This window comes from Anomaloglossus baeobatrachus, chromosome 1 (genome assembly GCF_048569485.1).
Source record: "Anomaloglossus baeobatrachus isolate aAnoBae1 chromosome 1, aAnoBae1.hap1, whole genome shotgun sequence".
Taxonomy (NCBI): domain Eukaryota; kingdom Metazoa; phylum Chordata; class Amphibia; order Anura; family Aromobatidae; genus Anomaloglossus; species Anomaloglossus baeobatrachus.
This window is the reverse complement of record NC_134353.1, coordinates 250,899,704-250,920,097: the sequence shown is the minus strand read 5'-3', so window position 1 is coordinate 250,920,097 and position 20,394 is coordinate 250,899,704. Positions and strand designations below refer to the sequence as shown.

The following is a 20,394-nucleotide window of genomic DNA, read 5'->3' as shown; positions in this document are numbered from 1 at the left end:
GTATTTCTCCATCACCGAGCACAGGGCACTTGGACTTCGTCCGAATCAGCCCTCTCAATCAATGTGCTGGAGATCAGAGCTGTGTTTCTAGCTCTCCTAGCCTTTCACCACCTGTTGGTGGGCAAGCACATCCGAGTCCAGTCAGACAACGCGACAGCGGTTGCCTACATCAATCACCAGGGCGGGACTCACAGCCGTCTGGCGATGCTGGAGGTTCAACGAATCCTCCAGTGGACGGAGGACTCGAAGTCGACCATATCTGCAGTCCACATCCCAGGCGTGGAAAACTGGGAGGCCGATTATCTCAGCCGTCAAACCGTAGACGGCGGCGAGTGGGCTCTGCATCCGGCAGTGTTCAAATCACTCTGCCGCAAGTGGGGCACTCCAGAGGTAGATCTAATGGCATCCCGGCACAACAACAAGGTTCCGGTTTATGTGGCTCGCTCCCACGATCCTCAAGCCTTCGCAGCAGACGCACTGGTTCAAGATTGGTCTCAGTTCCGTCTGGCCTATGTGTTTCCCCCTCTAGCGCTCTTGCCCAGGGTTCTGCGCAAGATCAGAATGGAGGGCTGTCGAGTCATGCTCATTGCTCCGGACTGGCCCAGGCGAGCGTGGTACCCAGACCTGCTCCGTCTGTCCGTAGAGGTGCCGTGGCGTCTCCCGGACCGCCCAGACCTTCTCTCTCAAGGTCCGTTCTTCCGCCAGAATTCTGCGGCTCTCAGATTGACGGCGTGGCTCTTGAGTCCTGGATCCTGACGGCTTCAGGCATTCCCTCTGAGGTCATCTCCACCATGACTCAGGCTCGGAAGTCTTCCTCGGCCAAGATTTACCACAGGACTTGGAAAATTTTCCTGTCCTGGTGTCGTTCGTCCGGCCATGCCCCTTGGCCGTTCTCCTTGCCGACCATCCTGTCTTTTCTACAGTCCGGTCTACAGCTAGGACTGTCCCTCAATTCCCTTAAGGGACAGGTGTCGGCTCTGTCGGTATTGTTCCAGCGGCGTATCGCCCGACTGGCTCAGGTGCGCACCTTCATGCAGGGCGCATCTCACATCATTCCTCCTTGGATCCCTGGGACCTTAATCTGGTCCTCACGGCCTTACAGAAACCCCCCTTTGAGCCTCTCAGGGAAGTTCCCTTGTCTAGACTTTCACAGAAAGTTGTTTTTCTAGTAGCCATAACTTCTCTCAGGAGAGTTTCGGATTTGGCTGCGCTCTCTTCAGAATCCCCCTTTTTGGTGTTTCACCAAGACAAGGTGGTTCTTCGTCCGACTCCGGACTTTCTCCCTAAGGTGGTGTCTCCTTTCCACCTTAACCAGGACATTTCATTACCTTCTCTTTGTCCGGCCCCGGTGCATCGCTTTGAGAAGGCGTTGCACTCCTTGGATTTGGTGCGGGCGCTCCGAATCTATGTGTCACGCACCGCTGTTTTTAGGCGGTGCACATCTCTTTTTGTGCTAACCACTGGTCAGCGCAAGGGTCTCGCTGCTTCTAAACCGACTCTAGCTCGTTGGATCAGGTCGGCTATCTCCGATGCCTACCAGTGTTCTCAGGTGCCTCCCCCGCCGGGGATTAAGGCGCACTCGACCAGAGCTGTCGGTGCCTCCTGGGCTTTCAGGCACCAGGCTACGGCTCAGCAGGTTTGTCAGGCTGCCACATGGTCCAGTCTGCACACTTTTTCGAAGCACTACCAGGTGCATGCTCATGCTTCGGCAGATGCGAGTTTGGGCAGATGCATTCTTCAGGCGGCTGTCGCCCATTTGTGAAGTTAGGTTTTCCTACTTCTCAGTTTGGTTTATTTCCCGCCCATTGACTGCTTTGGAACGTCCCATGGTTTGGGTCTCCCATAAGGAACAATAAAGAAAAAGAGAATTTTGTTTACTTACCGTAAATTCTTTTTCTTATAGTTCCGACATGGGAGACCCAGCACCCTCCCTGTTGCCTGTTGGCAGTTTTTTGTTCCGTGTGTTTCACCGGCTGTTGTTAGTAGACAGAGTTCTGGTCTTTCCGAGTTTACTCTTTCTCTACTTATGGGTGGATGTCCTCCTTCAGCTTTTGCACTGAACTGGGTAGATTGTCATCCAGGGGGTGTATATAGCCGGAGGGAGGAGCTACACGTTTGAGTGTAGTACTTTGTGTGTCCTCCGGAGGCAGTAGCTATACACCCATGGTTTGGGTCTCCCATGTCGGAACTATAAGAAAAAGAATTTACGGTAAGTAAACAAAATTCTCTTTTTTGTGGCATTTTTTGCACATATACATTTCTGCAGACGGACACCCGAACATAGTCCACCTACGTTCGGGTGTCCGTCTGCAGAAACGTATATGTGTAAAAAATGCCACAAAACAGAGCACACGCTAACGCAGTGCGCTCCATAGCAGTGAATGGCCCTGTCGGGCGCATGCGTCCGGAACACGCTTTGCAGAGTGGGGGAGGGGCGGTTCGGACGGATGCTCGATGGGACCTGTGAGCGGAAGGTAAAACGCAATGTGAAAGGAGCCTTATTAGGTAATCTTTTGTAGACAATTGCTCCTTGTACATTTTTTCTAGTGGATACTCACCATTTAGCACTAGGCACTGTACATAACATCCACTTTGTTTCATTCATCTATTATAGGAAGAGAGATAGACACAAGTGCTTCTCAATAAATTAGAATATCTTTAAAAAGTTAATTTATTTCAGTAATTCAATACAAAAGGGAAACATTATTATATAGAGTCATTACAAACAGATTTTAAAGTGTTTATTTCTATTAATATTGATAATTATGGCTTATAGCCAATGAAAACCCAAAAGTCACTATCTCAGAAAATTAGAATATTATATAAGACCAACTGAAAAATGATTTTAAACTCAGAAATGTTGGCCTTCTGAAAAGTCTGTACAGTAAGTGCACTCAGTACTTGGTCGGGACTCCTTTTGTATGAATTACATGCCTGATGAAGAGACCTGAGTAGTCTCGAAAGCTTGCAATTATTACCATCTTTTCAGTTAGCCATTAAAAGGTATCAACCACTGAGGACTCTCTGTTCTTTTAAACAATTTTTTTATCTCTACTGGCTAACACGGTACAAAGATATATTTTACTTGCATCAATGCAGCGTGGCATGGAGGCGATCAGCCTGTGGCACTGCTGAGATGTTATGGAAGCCCGGGTCGCTTTAATAGCAGCCTTCAGATCGTCTACATTGCTGGGTCTAGTGTCTCTCATCCTCCTCTTGACAATACCTCATGACTCTATATAAAGTGTTTTAATTTTTGTATTGAATTACTGAAATAATTAACTATTTGATGATATTCTAATTTATTGAGAAGCACTTATATATATATATATATATATATATAAAACATCTATTTGGGCTGTGTGAGGTAAATCCGGAGATATGACGATAAATCATGATATTCAAGTATGTCAGGAAGCCCTCTCCTGGTGTCACCCCCCCTTTCCTTCACACAACTGGTTTAGCAACAAATCCCATGGCCATGTCCTGTGATATGGAAATTAGGTGGCTTAGGGACAATGGACACAGGATGACTCCCTGCCGTCACCCTGTAACAAGAGCTGTATCTCATTAGCAAGGCTATGGAAATAGCCAGACAGAACGACTCCAGTAAAAAATGGTTCATATCTCGCAAGCCATATTTCCGATAAATATGGCAACCATAAAAATGGTGTCTCCGTATGTGGACGATGCCGGCACCCCCTTTTTTTGGGAGCAGGACAGTGGGAAATGCCCCAGGCGTGATATCAGCCAATGGGGAACTGGCAGACAGGTCATGAGTCCCCTCGTTCTGTAGCTAAATTCACAACTGTCACAATGAGAGCATTGGCGTCCGCCTACGACGCTCCCAGGCAAAGTTATGGCCCATATTCCATGTTGGGATATTGTCCATAACTCAAGCCAGGGGTGGAGCAGTGCTCCCTGTGAGGTCACGAAGGTAGGAGGAGACCTGGATTTGCCCAGGTTGATAACCCTACTTCGGCCATTTTCCAGTGTTCTTCTGCTCGGGGGCCTGGTTGGGAAAGACCTGTGAGGGAGTTCCTGGAAACCTGGTCTACAGCGCCCCCCTGTGGCCAGACGCAACAAGGTAACTGCTGGAACTGTGTATGCCTGTTTGTAACCCATGCTTTGATTGTAACTGTACTCTGACATAACTGTATATTCTGTAGATTCCCTATTGTATATATTGTAGTTTCTAGTGTGCTTTAGGCTGATTAAATTATATAATTAATCTTGGGCTGTTCTGTTATCTCGATCTTGAATCCCACGTCTGTGTGTTCGGCTAATAGTTACCGTAAATCGGTTGGTGGCAGCGAGTTGTGCCAAGGATTATTGTGGGGAGGCCAGTGAGATTCAGGGAGGTTTTATATATTCCGCCCGCGGAGGTCGGGGGAATATATACCCTACTCTCACCGGGGACCCTTCAATAATCGGCATAAGTAGTATAGCGGCCTCCTTGCTTATTGTCGGGCAATTCCATAATTGGCCTGACTATAAGAGGGGCGCTAGAGAGCGCGTCACGTGCTCTGTCTGTCGGTCGGGAGGTATAAAGGAGGGGTGACCCCCACTTGTTACCCCCCGATTGTGACGTACTGGTAGCCAGCGCGGGGGATTTCTGAGTGACCCCCCCCGGTGGTTTGTGACATATTGGTGGCATAGCGGTGGGATCGAGATAATAGTGTGTGTGAGTGTGAGACCCATACTCCCAGACACTAAAGACTGCCTGCAGCAGCTGTGGCTGCTGGGGTCTTCAGACTAGCTCAACACTAGAGTGTCAGAGTGCAGATACTGTAAGGTGTGTGGAGGCATCAGGTGTCAGTTCTGTGTCAGTGACCAAAAGTCTGCAAGAATGGCTGATGGCACCAGGAGCAGAGCTATGCAACTGGCCAATGCTAAGGCAGGAGCCGAAGAGAGGGAGGACGGTGCTGTGGACAGCAATGAGGAGGTTGCCCACGAGTCCTCCAGGAGCTCGACGCCAGAAAACCGTTCTGCCGAGGACATTGCGCAACCTGGCACTGCTGGACAAGATGAGGAGGAGCTCACCCAAGGTTCCTCAACGAGCCAGATGCCAGCCCTCCGCTCTGAAAGGGACAGTGAATCACCAGGCTCCGCAGCGTGCCGCAGATCACCACGTGCCATTCCACCGAGCCTGGGAGGCTCGGATAGCCTTCTTCAAATGGCTATGGCCCTTCTCCAGGCTGGAGACCAGAAGGGCTACAAGGAACTCCTGGCAGAGCGCAGGGCAGAGCGGCACGCAGAGCGTGAGGCTGCGGAGCGAGAGCGGCAGGCAGCGCGTGAAGAGCGAGAGCGAGAGCGACAGGCAGACCGTGACTACCAGCTGCAGCTAGCTCAGCTCCGGCCCTCATCAGCCACATGTGACCTTCAAAACACCAAACTTCCAAAGGTCCGTGTTGAGGACTTCCCAGTGCTGGAGAAGGATGGAGACTTGGACTCTTTCCTGACTGCTTTTGAACGGACTTGCTTGCAGCACCATCTGAACAAGGACCAGTGGGCCAAATACCTGACCCCCCGTTTAAGGGGTAAGGCCCTGGATGTCCTTGGGGACTTGCCTGCTGAGGCAGATCAGGGCTACGACACCATCAAGCGGGCCCTGATCCAACAGTACAACCTCACTCCAGAGTCCTACCGCAAGAAGTTCCGGAGCCTACAGAAGGGACCAAAGGACTCCTGGGCTGACCACCGGCGGGCACTTGCTCGAGCTGCCGACCACTGGACCCAAGGCCTGCAGCTTTCCACCGGACCGGAGATCCTGGACTTGTTCATCACGGAGCAACTCTTGTGGAACTGCCCTGAGGATCTTCGCCAGTTCATCCGAGACCAGAAGCCAAAGGGGTCCACGGCTACAGCTGCCCTGGCCGATGACTACACCAACAATCGTGCTCCTGAGGCCAGGAGAGCAGCCACCAGCAGCACCTGGAGAGGGGGTAAGATGAATTCTACGACTGCCCCACCTGCCCCTAGACTGCAGGGGGTGTCCCGCTCAACTCCCCTCTCCAGGCCCGTGGCAGAACCAAGACGGTGCCACCAGTGCAACCTACCTGGACACTTCAAGGCCATGTGCCCTCAGCGTCCCAAGGCCCCGGCTCCGTCCCCGTCCCAAGGGCCGCCCAAGGTGTATTGTGTGGGTGGGGGTGGTGGTAGGTCCCTGGACAGCTTCCAACCTGTCACCGTCGGCCGGTCTGTGACCATAGGACTGCGAGACAGCGCCTCGGAGGTGACTCTGGTGCGGCCTGAGATGGTGTCCCCCCAAGACTTGATCCCTGGAAAAACCCTCGCTGTCTCCGGGATTGGAGGCACTGACCCGGCGCTGCCTGTTGCTGACATTTATGTGGACTGGGGCGCAGGGCGGGGGGTGAGGGAGGTGGGGGTAACTGATCGGATCCCTGCGAACGTGCTACTTGGGACAGATTTGGGGCAGATAACCTCCCAGTTTGGGCCCCCCCCAAGGGCTGAACCTTCAGCCCGTACTGACATGAGTCCTAACAATGTTAATGTGTTATCTATGAATGATGTAAGGGAGGAGGGAGTGAACTCTGATATTTCTGCTTGCATAGACACCATAGACACACACACAGCTGCAGCTGTGACAGGGGAGGGGGTCAGAGAAAGGTGTGACAATGCCTCTACAAGTAATCAGCCTGTGAGCTGGGATCTGTTGCCCTCTGCAGGGATAAGCAGAGAGCAGGGTGCTGCAGGGGGAGGACCAGTGTGTGGGGTGGGGGCTACCACAGCAAATGTGGGGTCCCCAGAGATTTCACAGCGGGGTTCTGTTGCTGCAGGAGGGGAACAGGCAGGTGAGATTGGGGCCGGTCCAGGAGCGGAAGTGCTCCCAGGTAAGATCTCGGTGCATGGTTCCCCCACAACCGGGGTGTCAGGAAGCCAGGTAGGTCTGCCTGAACCGGCGACTTGGTCAGGAACGGAGGAGGAGCAGGCACGACCCACGGTCGCAGCGGCTGTGGCCGCTGTCACCCGCAGTGGGAGTGCTGGAAGCCAAGGGGCCTCCCGGAGGTCCGATAGCTCTTCCCCTTCTGACCAAGTGGCAGCCGAGTCAGGTGGAGGCCAGGACACAGGTCCCGGGGTACTGACCGAAGATGTGACAGTCTCGTCGATTCTGGCCACATCTAGTCAGGGGTTTCAGGCAGCGTTAGAAGCTGACGACAGCCTGAAAGCTCTTAAGGAGCAGGCGGCACAGCCTCCCTCGGACTCGGACCCGGAGCGAGTGGTCTGGGACCAAGGACGGCTGTACCGGGCCACGGTCCAGCAGGGTTCACCGGAGGCGTGGCCCAGGGACCGACAGTTGGTGGTACCCTATCCGTTCCGGACGGAGTTGTTGCGGATCGCACATGAGATTCCGATGGCCGGACACCTAGGGATCGCTAAGACCAAGGCCAGGTTAAACCAGCATTTCTACTGGCCAAAAATGGGGGCCGATGTGGCTGCCTACTGCCGTTCGTGTGAAACCTGTCAGAGAGTGGGGAAGGCGGGGCCACGCCCCAAAGCCCCACTGGTATCTCTGCCAATCATCGATGAGCCTTTCAGGAGGGTGGCTGTGGATCTGGTCGGCCCGCTGGCCATCCCCAGCAGCTCCGGGAAACGCTTCATACTGACGGTAGTGGACTATGCCACCCGGTACCCAGAAGCAGTGGCCTTGTCGTCCATTCGGGCTGACAAGGTGGCCACCGCATTGCTGGAGATTTTCTCCCGAGTGGGTTTTCCCCAGGAAATGCTCACTGACCGGGGGACCCAATTCATGTCCCAGCTGATGGAGGCCCTCTGTAAGCAAGTCCAGGTGCGACATCTGGTGGCCAGCCCGTACCATCCACAGACTAATGGCCTGTGCGAGCGGTTCAATGGCACCTTAAAGCAGATGCTTAAGATGTTGGTCGACTCCCATGGGCGTGACTGGGAGCGGTATCTCCCACACCTGTTATTTGCTTACCGGGAGGTTCCACAGGCCTCAACAGGATTCTCACCGTTTGAGCTCCTGTACGGGCGACGTGTGCGGGGCCCCCTGGCTCTGGTGAAAGAGGCTTGGGAAGGGGATTTGGCCACCCCTGGAGTGTCGGTTATCGAGTATGTCATGCGCTTCCGGGACAAAATGCAGGCCTTGACGCAACTGGTACACGACAATATGGCTCAAGCCCAGGCCGATCAGAAGCGTTGGTACGACCAGAACGCTTGTGAGAGGACCTACCAAGTGGGTCAAAAGGTGTGGGTACTGGTCCCCGTACCACAGGACAAGCTTCAGGCAGCCTGGGAAGGCCCATACCTCGTGTACCAGCAGCTCAACCCTGTAACGTACCTGGTCACCCTGGACCCTGCCCGTGGAAGGCGGAAGCCCTTCCATGTGAACATGATGAAGGCACATCATGAGCGGGAGGCATGTGCGCTCCCCGTGTGCAACCTGCCCGAGGAGGGAGAAGCGGAAACCCTCTTGGATATGCTAGCCCAGGTTAGGGCAGGCGGATCCATTGAGGATGTGGAGGTTGGCCACCAGCTCTTGGAGGACCAACGGTCCCAGCTGTGGGCCACCCTACACCCCTTCCGGGGGTTGTTTACCAACCAGCCCGGAAGGACTGACTTGGCTGTCCATCACGTGGACACTGGGGATCATCCCCCGATCCGGCGTTCAGCATATCGGGTCTCCCTGGAGGTGCAGCAACACATGCGCCAGGAGATTGACGAGATGCTGAAGCTGGGGGTGATCCAGGCATCCAACAGCGCTTGGGCCTCGCCTGTAGTCCTCGTCCCTAAGAAGGACCGAACCACTCGGTTCTGCGTGGACTACAGGGGGCTCAATGCTGTCACGGTCGCCGATGCGTACCCAATGCCACGCATCGATGACCTGCTCGATCAGTTGGCCGGGGCTCAGTACCTGACCATCATGGATCTGAGCCGGGGATATTGGCAGATCCCCCTGACTCGCAAGGCCAGGGAACGCTCTGCCTTTATTACCCCATTTGGACTGTACGAGTCCACGGTGATGCCATTCGGGATGAGGAATGCCCCTGCCACTTTCCAGCGGATGGTCAACACCCTGCTCAAGGGACTTGAAGGGTACGCGGCCGCGTACCTGGATGACATTGCCGTCTTCAGTCCCACCTGGGATGACCACCTAGAGCATCTAGCACAGGTGCTCAGGCGGATCCACCGGGCAGGTTTGACCATCAAGCCGGGAAAGTGTCAGCTGGCCATGAGCGAGGTCCAGTACCTCGGTCACCGGGTAGGTGGGAGAACACTGAAGCCCGAGCCTGAGAAAGTGGAAGCCATCGCATCCTGGCCCACCCCCAGGACCAAGAAGCAGGTGATGTCCTTCTTGGGGACCGCTGGGTACTATAGGAGGTTTGTTCCATGCTATAGTAGCCTGGCAAAGCCCTTGACGGACCTCACCAAGAAGAAGCTGCCCTCTGCAGTCGATTGGACAATGGACTGCGAGACAGCCTTCCGGGCCCTAAAGGACGCCCTGTCCAGCCCGCCCGTGCTACAGGCAGCCGACTTCACGCGGCCGTTTGTAGTACAGACCGACGCCAGTGACTTCGGCCTCGGTGCGGTGCTCAGCCAGGTGGACTCTGCGAACCAAGAGCACCCAGTCTTGTACCTGAGCAGGAAGCTGTTACCAAGGGAAGTTGCCTATTCCACGATGGAGAAGGAGTGCCTGGCCATAGTGTGGGCCCTGCAGCGTCTGCAACCCTATCTATACGGGCGCCACTTCATCGTGGAGACGGACCACAATCCCCTCAGCTGGTTGCACACCGTCTCTGGGACGAATGGGCGATTGTTGCGATGGAGCCTTGCGCTCCAGCAATACAGCTTCACCATTCGCCACAAAAGGGGCCGTGACCACGGTAACGCAGACGGGCTGTCCCGACAAGGAGAGGTCGCGGACGGGCGCACGGGGGAACACCGGAGTGTGCTGCCCCCTAGCGCCCTCAAAAGGGGGGAGGTGTGAGGTAAATCCGGAGATATGACGATAAATCATGATATTCAAGTATGTCAGGAAGCCCTCTCCTGGTGTCACCCCCCCTTTCCTTCACACAACTGGTTTAGCAACAAATCCCATGGCCATGTCCTGTGATATGGAAATTAGGTGGCTTAGGGACAATGGACACAGGATGACTCCCTGCCGTCACCCTGTAACAAGAGCTGTATCTCATTAGCAAGGCTATGGAAATAGCCAGACAGAACGACTCCAGTAAAAAATGGTTCATATCTCGCAAGCCATATTTCCGATAAATATGGCAACCATAAAAATGGTGTCTCCGTATGTGGACGATGCCGGCACCCCCTTTTTTTGGGAGCAGGACATTGGGAAATGCCCCAGGCGTGATATCAGCCAATGGGGAACTGGCAGACAGGTCATGAGTCCCCTCGTTCTGTAGCTAAATTCACAACTGTCACAATGAGAGCATTGGCGTCCGCCTACGACGCTCCCAGGCAAAGTTATGGCCCATATTCCATGTTGGGATATTGTCCATAACTCAAGCCAGGGGTGGAGCAGTGCTCCCTGTGAGGTCACGAAGGTAGGAGGAGACCTGGATTTGCCCAGGTTGATAACCCTACTTCGGCCATTTTCCAGTGTTCTTCTGCTCGGGGGCCTGGTTGGGAAAGACCTGTGAGGGAGTTCCTGGAAACCTGGTCTACAGCGCCCCCCTGTGGCCAGACGCAACAAGGTAACTGCTGGAACTGTGTATGCCTGTTTGTAACCCATGCTTTGATTGTAACTGTACTCTGACATAACTGTATATTCTGTAGATTCCCTATTGTATATATTGTAGTTTCTAGTGTGCTTTAGGCTGATTAAATTATATAATTAATCTTGGGCTGTTCTGTTATCTCGATCTTGAATCCCACGTCTGTGTGTTCGGCTAATAGTTACCGTAAATCGGTTGGTGGCAGCGAGTTGTGCCAAGGATTATTGTGGGGAGGCCAGTGAGATTCAGGGAGGTTTTATATATTCCGCCCGCGGAGGTCGGGGGAATATATACCCTACTCTCACCGGGGACCCTTCAATAATCGGCATAAGTAGTATAGCGGCCTCCTTGCTTATTGTCGGGCAATTACATAATTGGCCTGACTATAAGAGGGGCGCTAGAGAGCGCGTCACGTGCTCTGTCTGTCGGTCGGGAGGTATAAAGGAGGGGTGACCCCCACTTGTTACCCCCCGATTGTGACGTACTGGTAGCCAGCGCGGGGGATTTCTGAGTGACCCCCCCCGGTGGTTTGTGACAGGCTGGAACGCCTAATTCATTACCCTTGATGAACTACCATGTTAACCAGATGTTTCCTTTTGTCATACGTCACTGACCAAGTGTTTTCACAGGCAGCTGTGTATATGTGTGACACCCTCGTTGTTTCCATGCAACTTTTTTGTTATGTATTGAATTAATAAAGTATCTAAGTGTTTATAATGACCTATTTTCATTTTTTCTTTTGTTGGTTTTTATGCAATTTTTCCAATTGGTTGTTTTTGTCTCTGAACCCTTGCACCTTCTTTCATTGTTTTACTTTATGTACACACCAGAACAACTCTATTTCTTAAGTGCAGGCATGGTTGAATGTTCTTGATTGTTTTTGTTCTGCTAAAGGCCATCATGTACATTTGATGAAAGTTGGCCAAAACATCAGTTTTAAGCAGGATCATCTAAAGTAATTGAAGCCTTTTGACTCTCCTCCAACAGATGTTTGTAGAGAGAAGGTTCGGGCCGCTGGAATTTTGAATAGTTAATCTTTTTTGTTGTCAAAGGAGATCAGATATCTAGTAGTGTTTTTTTCCTCTCTCCCATTGAAAACACATGAACATTCTGCCATGTACTCTTTATTACAGAGTTGTCTAGAGAGATATCAGTCTGCCGACCATTATCCCATGTGTACGAGGCAATACGAGGCTCGTATAGGCAAAAAAAAAAATTCTTCTACTGTCCTTACCCTCATAAACTATAAAGATGAGATGCACAATGCTGTTCCTGTACCTGTAATTCAGTGTGACACTGGAGCTGCTCCTTGCTACTCCCCCTCCCCTCTGGGACATTACATCACACATCAGGGGGCTGTTGATATAATCCAGACCCCTGATGATATCTGTTTGTGTTTTGCCTGAAAATAGTAGTTCAGGAGGGGCACACCCCCTGTTCTTGGCTGCAGGGAAGCAGCTAATATTATTGGGCTGGCTTATATCAATAGCCCCTTGATGTGTGATGTAACGTCCCAGAGGGGAGGGGGAGCAGAAAAGAGTAGCTCCAGTGTCACCCCGAACTTCAGGTACAGGAACAGCATTGTGCATCACATCTTTATAGTTTGAGGGCAGGGAAAGAAGAAGAATTGTTAATCTCCCCAGAGTATCCCTTTAAGTCACCTCATTTTCCTGCACAGTGTTAACCCTTGACTACTTTTGCAGAGATCTGCATGACCGCTCCTTTGGAGAAAAGGTTAAAAGGATTGTGATTCATATTTGGGATCGCCTGGGGTCCCCGATTTTTGAATCCCTCCCTTTACAGTGTTAGGCTTATCTTGTATAGAAAGTATGCTATCATATTTTTCATTTTTGAAATGTGGAATTTTTTTTGTATTCACTAAAGAGGTGTAGTAGAAGAAACTACAAATAATCCAGAGACTGGTCGTCCACCCGTAAACTTGGAGAAATATGCCAATGCCACAAAAATGCAACCACAATCATCTGGATCATTAAGGTCCAATGCTGGCGCTGAGAAAGGGAAAGAAATAGCTGCTAAATTAAATGTCCATCGAGTACATGGCCAGCTCAGAGGCTTGGATACATCAGGTGAGACCCCTATTGATCGGCTGTGTGTACAAAACTTCCAAATGAATGAAATGTTCGTGTTGGGGAAGCTGATGCTTTCCCGCTGCGGTGCTAATCTACGGAGAACATATGCACTGCTGCAGGAAGGCTGTTTTACAAGGAATATCATTTTTTCTGTTTCTCTTTTGCAGTATAAGCGACAGTATATTTTTTTTGTGCGCATAGCCAAAATATTATTGTGCCTGCTGCCTTGTAGATAACTGTCGTATGCCCTTATGATTACATTTTTTTCCTCCCTTTGATCAGACATGGGAACCTGCGCAATCACCACTATTCCCTTTGAAAAATCAAAGGTTCTTTTCACCCTGGAAGAATTAGATGATTTCACATTTGTGGATGAAACTGAACAGCCTCCAACTACTGACGTAACCCGCATTGGTCCGAGTCAAGAAAAATGGGGGTGGATAATGTTCGAGTGTGGAATTGAGAACTTGGTCATTAAAGGTGATTTAAAGTTATTATTTGCAAGAGCAGCTATAATTCCAGTATTGTTGGTGGCTTTGGCTGATAGAAGAGACCTATTACTCATAACACACAGAACTGTTTTCTCCTGTAATATCATAGGATTTGAAGATACAAGTTCAGATACGTTCAAAAACTATAGTTATTCAAGTTAAGATGTGGAATATTGATCTTAATTTTAAAGAGAATCTTTCATTAGGTATTTGCTTTGTAAAAAGCACCATGATGTTGGGGCAGAGATCCTGATTACAGTGATGTCACTTGCTGGGTTTTGCTGTTTAAATATAATCAATGTAGATTATCACTAGTAGACAAGCCTCCTCTTGCCACCTAGTCCAAGATTAGCAGGTTTGTGCCACTATACAATGTACACAAAAGGATGTAAATCAGGGATCGATATTCTAAATGTGCTAGAACTGCAGCAGAGAAAGCTAATTCTATCATAACTGCAGCACCCAGTAAACTAAGTGATAAATAGCTGGAATCAGGATCCCTATCCCCACTTCATGCTGCTGTCAGATTATATAGCAAAAGCTGCTGAGAGATTCCATTTAAGACACAAAAGGTCACCACATTTAAAAATGCTGGTAATCTGATTTCATGATTCATTCACATAGCATATGCAAGAAAGCAGATACCTAAAGTGCACCTTTCATGAAAAAAAAATATCACCATGGTTTTGATCCCTTAAAGTCCAGATGATAATATTCCCACAGATCTTTAGAACAAAGGTTCATTGTCATTTGTTAAAGGGAATCTGTCACCATAATGTAGAGACAAAGACCCTGATTCTAGCGATGTCACTTACTGGGCTGCTTAGTGTAGTTTTAATAATTTCCTGCTGATTATACAGTGATTTTATCATTACAGGACTACTTGGCTTGCTGCCAGGTAGTCCAGCATATACATGAGCTCTGCATGACACTACCCCCACCAATGATTGGTAGCTTTCTATGTATACTTTACATGGACAAAAAGCTTCCAATCGTTGTGGACAGGGATATAAAGCTCCAGATTCAAATAACAGCTAGATATGCAGCAAAGAAAATAGCGATTTTATCAAGATGACAGCAAACAGCTCAGTAAGTGACATACATGGCTCAGAAAAGTGAGAGCCATGATTAGGAGACGTGTTCGAGACCTGGGAGGGAGGGGTAGGGATGTGAGCAGCGAACTGCTCTATAGAAATCATTGGGCTCGAGAAAGCTGACTGGAGTGTTAGGAGTTAACTCCTCTCCTGTAATAGAACTATTGTGCACAGTGGCTAAGCTCTGGTGGCTAAGCTTCTTGAAAACAAACTGTGCACTGTGTAAGATAAAAGCTATTACAACAGAAGAATGATAGCAGATAGAAAAGCATGTTAATTGCAGACTTGCTTATTTTCTTGCTTTCTAACTAAAGCAATTTAAAACCATGAGAATACTCCTTTAACAGTACACTGCCTAGAATGCCATCATCAGATAATAAGTGTTTGTCTATTCTGAATTTAGTGGATTTTGAGCAGTGTGTACAGTGCCTTGCGAAAGAATACACAATTTTTTACTTTTTTTGCTACCTCGCAACTTTGAATTTGACTGTCTTTTTTTAAAGGCTTGCATTAATTAATGTAAAGAGCATGCCTTCAACTGTGAACATTTGGTTTTCTTTTTATTGTGAACCAAATAACGAATGATGCAAAATAACTGAAAAGTTCAATGTGCATAACTATTTACTCGCCTAATGTCAGTACTTTGTAGAGCCTCCTTTTGCGGCACTTACAGTTGCAAGAAACTTTGGATACGTTTCTTTGAACTTCCACATCTTGCCTTACTACTGGGAATTTTGCCTTTTTCTCAAGGCAAAACTGCTCCAGCTCCTTCAAGTTAGATTGTTCCTCTGGTAAACCGCAATCAAATCTGACCACAGATTTCTAATTGAATTAAGATCTGAACTTTGGCTTGGCCACTCCAATGCATTTATACATTTCCCCTTAAACCACTCGAGTGTTACATTAGCAGTATGCTTTGGGTCAAGGTTTTATTGGAATATGAATCTCCATCCAAGTCTCATATCACTGACAGACTGATACCGGTTTTGCTCAAGAATATCTTTGTATTTCACACCATCCATCTTCACCTTATGTAGGACCATTTTCCCTGCTGCTGGAAAAACATCCCCACAGCATGATGTTGCCACCACCATGTTTTACTGTGGGAATGGTGTTCTTGGGGTGATGAGCTGTGTTGGTTGGTGCCAGACATAGCGTTTACCTTTGTGGCCAAAAAATTTAGTTTCATTTGACCACAGCTCCTTCCTCCATACATTTGAGGAGTCTTTCACATGTCTTTTAGCAAACTCAAAACGAACCGTCCAAATTTTGGCTGGAAGTAAAGGCTTTTTTCTTTCCACTCATCCATAAAGGCCAGATCTATGGAGTGTACTCTGTTTTTCCTCTCATTAATGACCTCCTTGCCTTGGCTGAGAATCTTAAGGCCCAGTTATACGCTACGATTTATCTGACGATATGTCGGCGGCGGTCACGGTTTCCGTGACGCACTTCTGTCATCGTTAGCGGCGGCGTTGCGTGGGACACCTACGTGCGACTCCAAATGATTGCAAATAGGTTGAAAATCGTTGATTGTTGACACGTCGCTCAGTTTGACACCTTGCCAATGACGAACAACATCCACACGACCGCCTTGGTCAAACAATAGATCACTGAACGATGTTGCGTCGTTTGTGAGATGTGTACATGTGACCGCTACTAAACGACCTATGTGCGATCTCGGCAAATCGTAACTACGATCTGGGCGTGTCGCATCGCTACTGAGATCGTCAGATAAATCGTAGCGTGTAATGGGGCCTTTAGTCGGCAGCGGCAGGATTGTTGTGGTACCATGTTCTCTCCATTTGATGATAATGGATTTGATGGTCCTCTGGAGGATCATAAGACGTTGAGAAATTTTTTCATTTTAGAACCCAACCCTGACTTGTACGTCTCAACAACTTTGTCTCTGACGTGTTTGAGGATCTCCTTGATCTTCATGGTGTTGTTTGGTTAGGGATGTTTCTTGCTTAATGATGTTGCAGCCTTTGTGGCTTTTCAGAAAAGGTGTGTATATACTGATGGACCATGGGACACTTAGATGACACACACGTGGACTTTCTTTCACTAAGCATGTGACTTATGACTATAATTGCTTGCACCAGAAATTTTTAGGTACTCATAGCAAAAGGGGTGACTACTTATGCACATGATATTTTTATTTTTTATCCCATAAATTTAATTTCTGCCTATATTTTTCCCCCTTGTCCAACTTCGAATTTAGTGTTCATGCATGGTACAAACATTGGATTACAAAAACATGTAAACACAGGTGCAAGCCACTGTATGTCCATGTTTGTGATCTACGGATGAACTTTTTAACATGTTGAGCTGAGCGCTAAGTTTATATGTTAGTCTTCTGTTAGGTGAAGACCTTTTTGGTTTATTATGAATGCACTTAATTTTATTTTCTCGCTTCTAGGTGGGAGACAGTCTGGTGCTCTCCTATACAATTCTTTAGGTGTAATGGGGAAATCAAGCACCAATGAGCGGAATGGAAACCTTAAGTCTAATGACTCGTCTGATTCCCCTACTGGGAGTGGGTATAGCACTGATGTCTCTGATGATAATATCCCATGTGATGGTGTCAGCCCATCCTCTGATGTCAATGGAAATTCTGTGTCTGATGAACAAGTAAGTGGCTTTATGAGCAAGATGTTGATGGCTAGAAAATGTAACTTAGCATTTCACTTAAAATATTTGTCATTTATTTAAATTAAATATTCATATTTGTCATTCATTGATGATTAAAATATGATCACCGGTTAGACCTACTTCCAGCTTCAACTATAGTAACTTCTTCACCCTCATTGCATGGAGAGCTGTATGCTCTAAAAATGTGCTTTCTAGTCCGGGGTTTACTAGTGGGAGCTTATTACATACTGAGATTAATGGAAGGTAGTCCGTGGCATTTGGTAGTCCTAACCTGATCATTTTAAGAGTTCTTCCCATCCAGAATTTACAAGTTTAAGGAAGAGAGCAGTGCATGTGCGTGGACCTCTCCATTCACAGCGAACATGAGATGGGGCTATGTGCATCCACGTCTATCACATATTTATCCGTAATGGTAACACAGATCCATCAACGGTATAGTGGCCATATTGGTGTACTGCTATCCACACCCATTCATTTCAGTAGGGCAGCTGTGCACTGCATGGCCGCAGCTGCTATACAGTTGACGGAGATGTGTCATTCTCTCCTCAATTGATCACTTTTGGCCGCTGCCAACCCCGAGAACAGCTGATCAGTGGGGATGCCGGGTTTCAGCCCCCATCAAAATGATATTAATGACATATCCTAAGGATAGACCATCAGTATAAAGTACTGTTTAATCCCATTAACTAGCTTTAACCGTACAGGCAGGAAAATGTATATATTCAGGTTCAGAATGCTATTGATCTGCAGACTAGCCCCATATCTGCAGGTTAAAAGCATTTATCCACATTTTCCTGTTTTAATCCTTTCAATATAATTTTTTTCCCTGAATAAATTAATAGCAAAATTATAGTTATCAAACAAGTTATTATAAATCATATTCTGACATCTTTAGATGTGCACCAAGGCTATGTTCACACAGGGCATCTTTTGCTGCGTGTTTTGTGCATTTTTGAGTTCACAAAGATGCACTGAAATGCATGCATTCCCTTCTCCCAGCAAAGTCTATGAGATTCCAATTTTCTTGTCCACACTGGGCATCTTTTGTTGGCTTCATCTTGGCTGCGTTTTTGAAGATGCGGCATGTCAATTCTTATTGCGTTTTTCCAGCGTTTTTGAGCCCTCCAGTCAATAGATTTGATTTAAAAAAACGCATTGGGCAAAACGCGGTGAAACGCAATGCGTTGTTTGTTTTTTTTTTTGTTTGTTTTTTTAACTTCGTTTTATTAACAATTTCAAACATGGTACAACTGACATTTGCCATATAAAAATAGCTCAGTATATAGATAGTAATATTTGAATATAACAATGAACAGTCATATAAAGTCCATAATATCTTTAGCACTTACGATAGAACAATGTTATTATCCATACTTCTTATCGTTTGCATATATATCTAATTTTATATTGAGCATAAGAACAGCTGTAACTATCAACATGACCATATTTTGAAAACAAGATAGAAAGAGGAATAGAAAAAGGAAGAAAGAAAGAACAACAACAACAGCCACATTGCATTATTATATCTCAATATACCATTGGACAGTGTTATATCCCAACATCTAACGGGAACCACCATTATCCGCATAATCTCCCTCAAACCTCCGCAAGTGTGTCTGGAGAAGAATTCCACATTTTGTTAAATTTTCCCAGGCACCCCCTATTATAATATACCACCCGCTCATAGACTATGGTTGCATTGACTAGTTTAACCCAGGACCGCACAGTTGGATTCGAATCTCCCATCCACCTCAGAGCTATTAATTTCCTAGCCAGAAACAATGCCTCTCTGAGGAATATTGTCATGTAATGATCCCAGGACTCTTCCTCCACCACCCCAAACAGGCATATCAAAGGGTCACACAAAACAGAAATCAACACAATCGATGTCATCAGAGATGTCACTCCCCGCCAGTACAAAGATATATTGGGACAGCTCCAAATCATATGTATGAAATTTGCCCCTAAGAGATAACACCTCGGGCACTCCGATGTATGACAACGGCCCATACTAAATAATCGAGTTGGAGTAAGTTATGCCTGGTGGACAATGTAGCATTGAATCAACTTATTATTAACCGAAGGGGATACCGCAGTCAGAGATTCCAATATCTCTTCCCATTCCTCTCCCTGTAGAGAGGGAATTAGAGATTTCCATCTATCCTGGGCTGGCAAGGGGTCCGACCCCACCCCCACCAACAACAGGTAAGTATATATAGCTGAGATGAGGCCTCGAGGTCCTTGTGATTTTAGAATACCTATCATAGGAAGTGATGATATCAATTTCCTCACTCCAATTTTCTGTATGTGAGATTGAATCGCTGTGCGAATCTGCAGGTATCTAAAACACTGTGATCTTGGAACATTATATTCAATCTGGACTTGTTCAAAGGACTTGAAGGTTGTGGTTCCCGGGACAAAAAGATCACCTAATGCACAGACACTGTGAGTGGCCCAGAATTGCGCCGAGGGGTGATCTCTCAGAGTATGGAAGTGGCTATTCCCCCATAATGGGAGTTCCGCCACCACCCCTTCGAAGTGTACCACCCTCTTGGCTTGTCGCCAGACTAATCTTGCCAACCTGAGGAGGGGTAATTGCCATGGTGTTCTCAGTCTACCTGATTCCAGAAAACCCACTAAACAATCAGTCCCAGCCGCATGTGCCAAGTGACTATCAGAGTTTGGCAGCTGACATCCAGGCATCCAAGTCTCTAGTGCCCTAAGCTATCTCGCAAGGTAGTAGAGGAAGAACTCCGGTAAAGTCATCCCTCCCAGTCTTTTGGATCTCTGTAAAATGGATAACTGAAGTTTGGGTGTCGATTTCCCCCATATGAAAGAGGTAGTAAGCGAGTTCAACATTGAGAAGAAGGATTTGGGTACTGATACTGCACTATGTTGTAGTGTATAGCTAAGCTTTGGAAGTAATATCATTTTGATTAAATTTATTCTGCCAACCACTGACAGGGGTAGCTTGCTCCACAAGTTATATTTAAGTTTAACATGCTCCAGAAGTGGTGTTATACTCGTCTGCAGGTCTAGTGTATGGTCTTTCTGTATGTGTATTCCCAGGTATTTAAAGCTACTTACCACTTGCAGAGGTGACGTACCCTCCATTGAAATTCCAGACCCATTCATTAATAGCATCAAAGCCGACTTATCCCAGTTGATGCGTAGTCCCGAAAACTCCCCAAATTTATCTATAGTGTCTATAACCACCGGTAGAGTCTCTTGCACTCGATCTAAGAAGACAACCATGTCATCCGCATATAATCCTATTTGATCTGTGCGGTCGGCTATACTGATTCCAGTGATCTGTGGATGAGAGCGGATTCTAATTGCCAAAACGCAATTCGTT

The 20,394-nt window shown here is 47.9% G+C and overlaps 1 protein-coding gene across 12 annotated transcripts in view; it reads left to right on the top strand.

Annotated features, from left to right (window-relative positions):
* BLTP1 (bridge-like lipid transfer protein family member 1) overlaps nt 1-20,394 on the top strand; it is a 392,853-nt gene that overhangs the window by 154,917 nt on the left and 217,542 nt on the right. For all 12 annotated transcript variants that reach the window (XM_075348975.1, XM_075349025.1, XM_075348994.1 and 9 more), the window contains exons 34-36: nt 12,597-12,799; nt 13,085-13,282; nt 16,807-17,018. In XM_075348975.1, the coding sequence (XP_075205090.1) occupies nt 12,597-12,799; nt 13,085-13,282; nt 16,807-17,018 (613 nt within the window). The remainder of the gene's footprint in view (nt 1-12,596; nt 12,800-13,084; nt 13,283-16,806; nt 17,019-20,394) is intronic.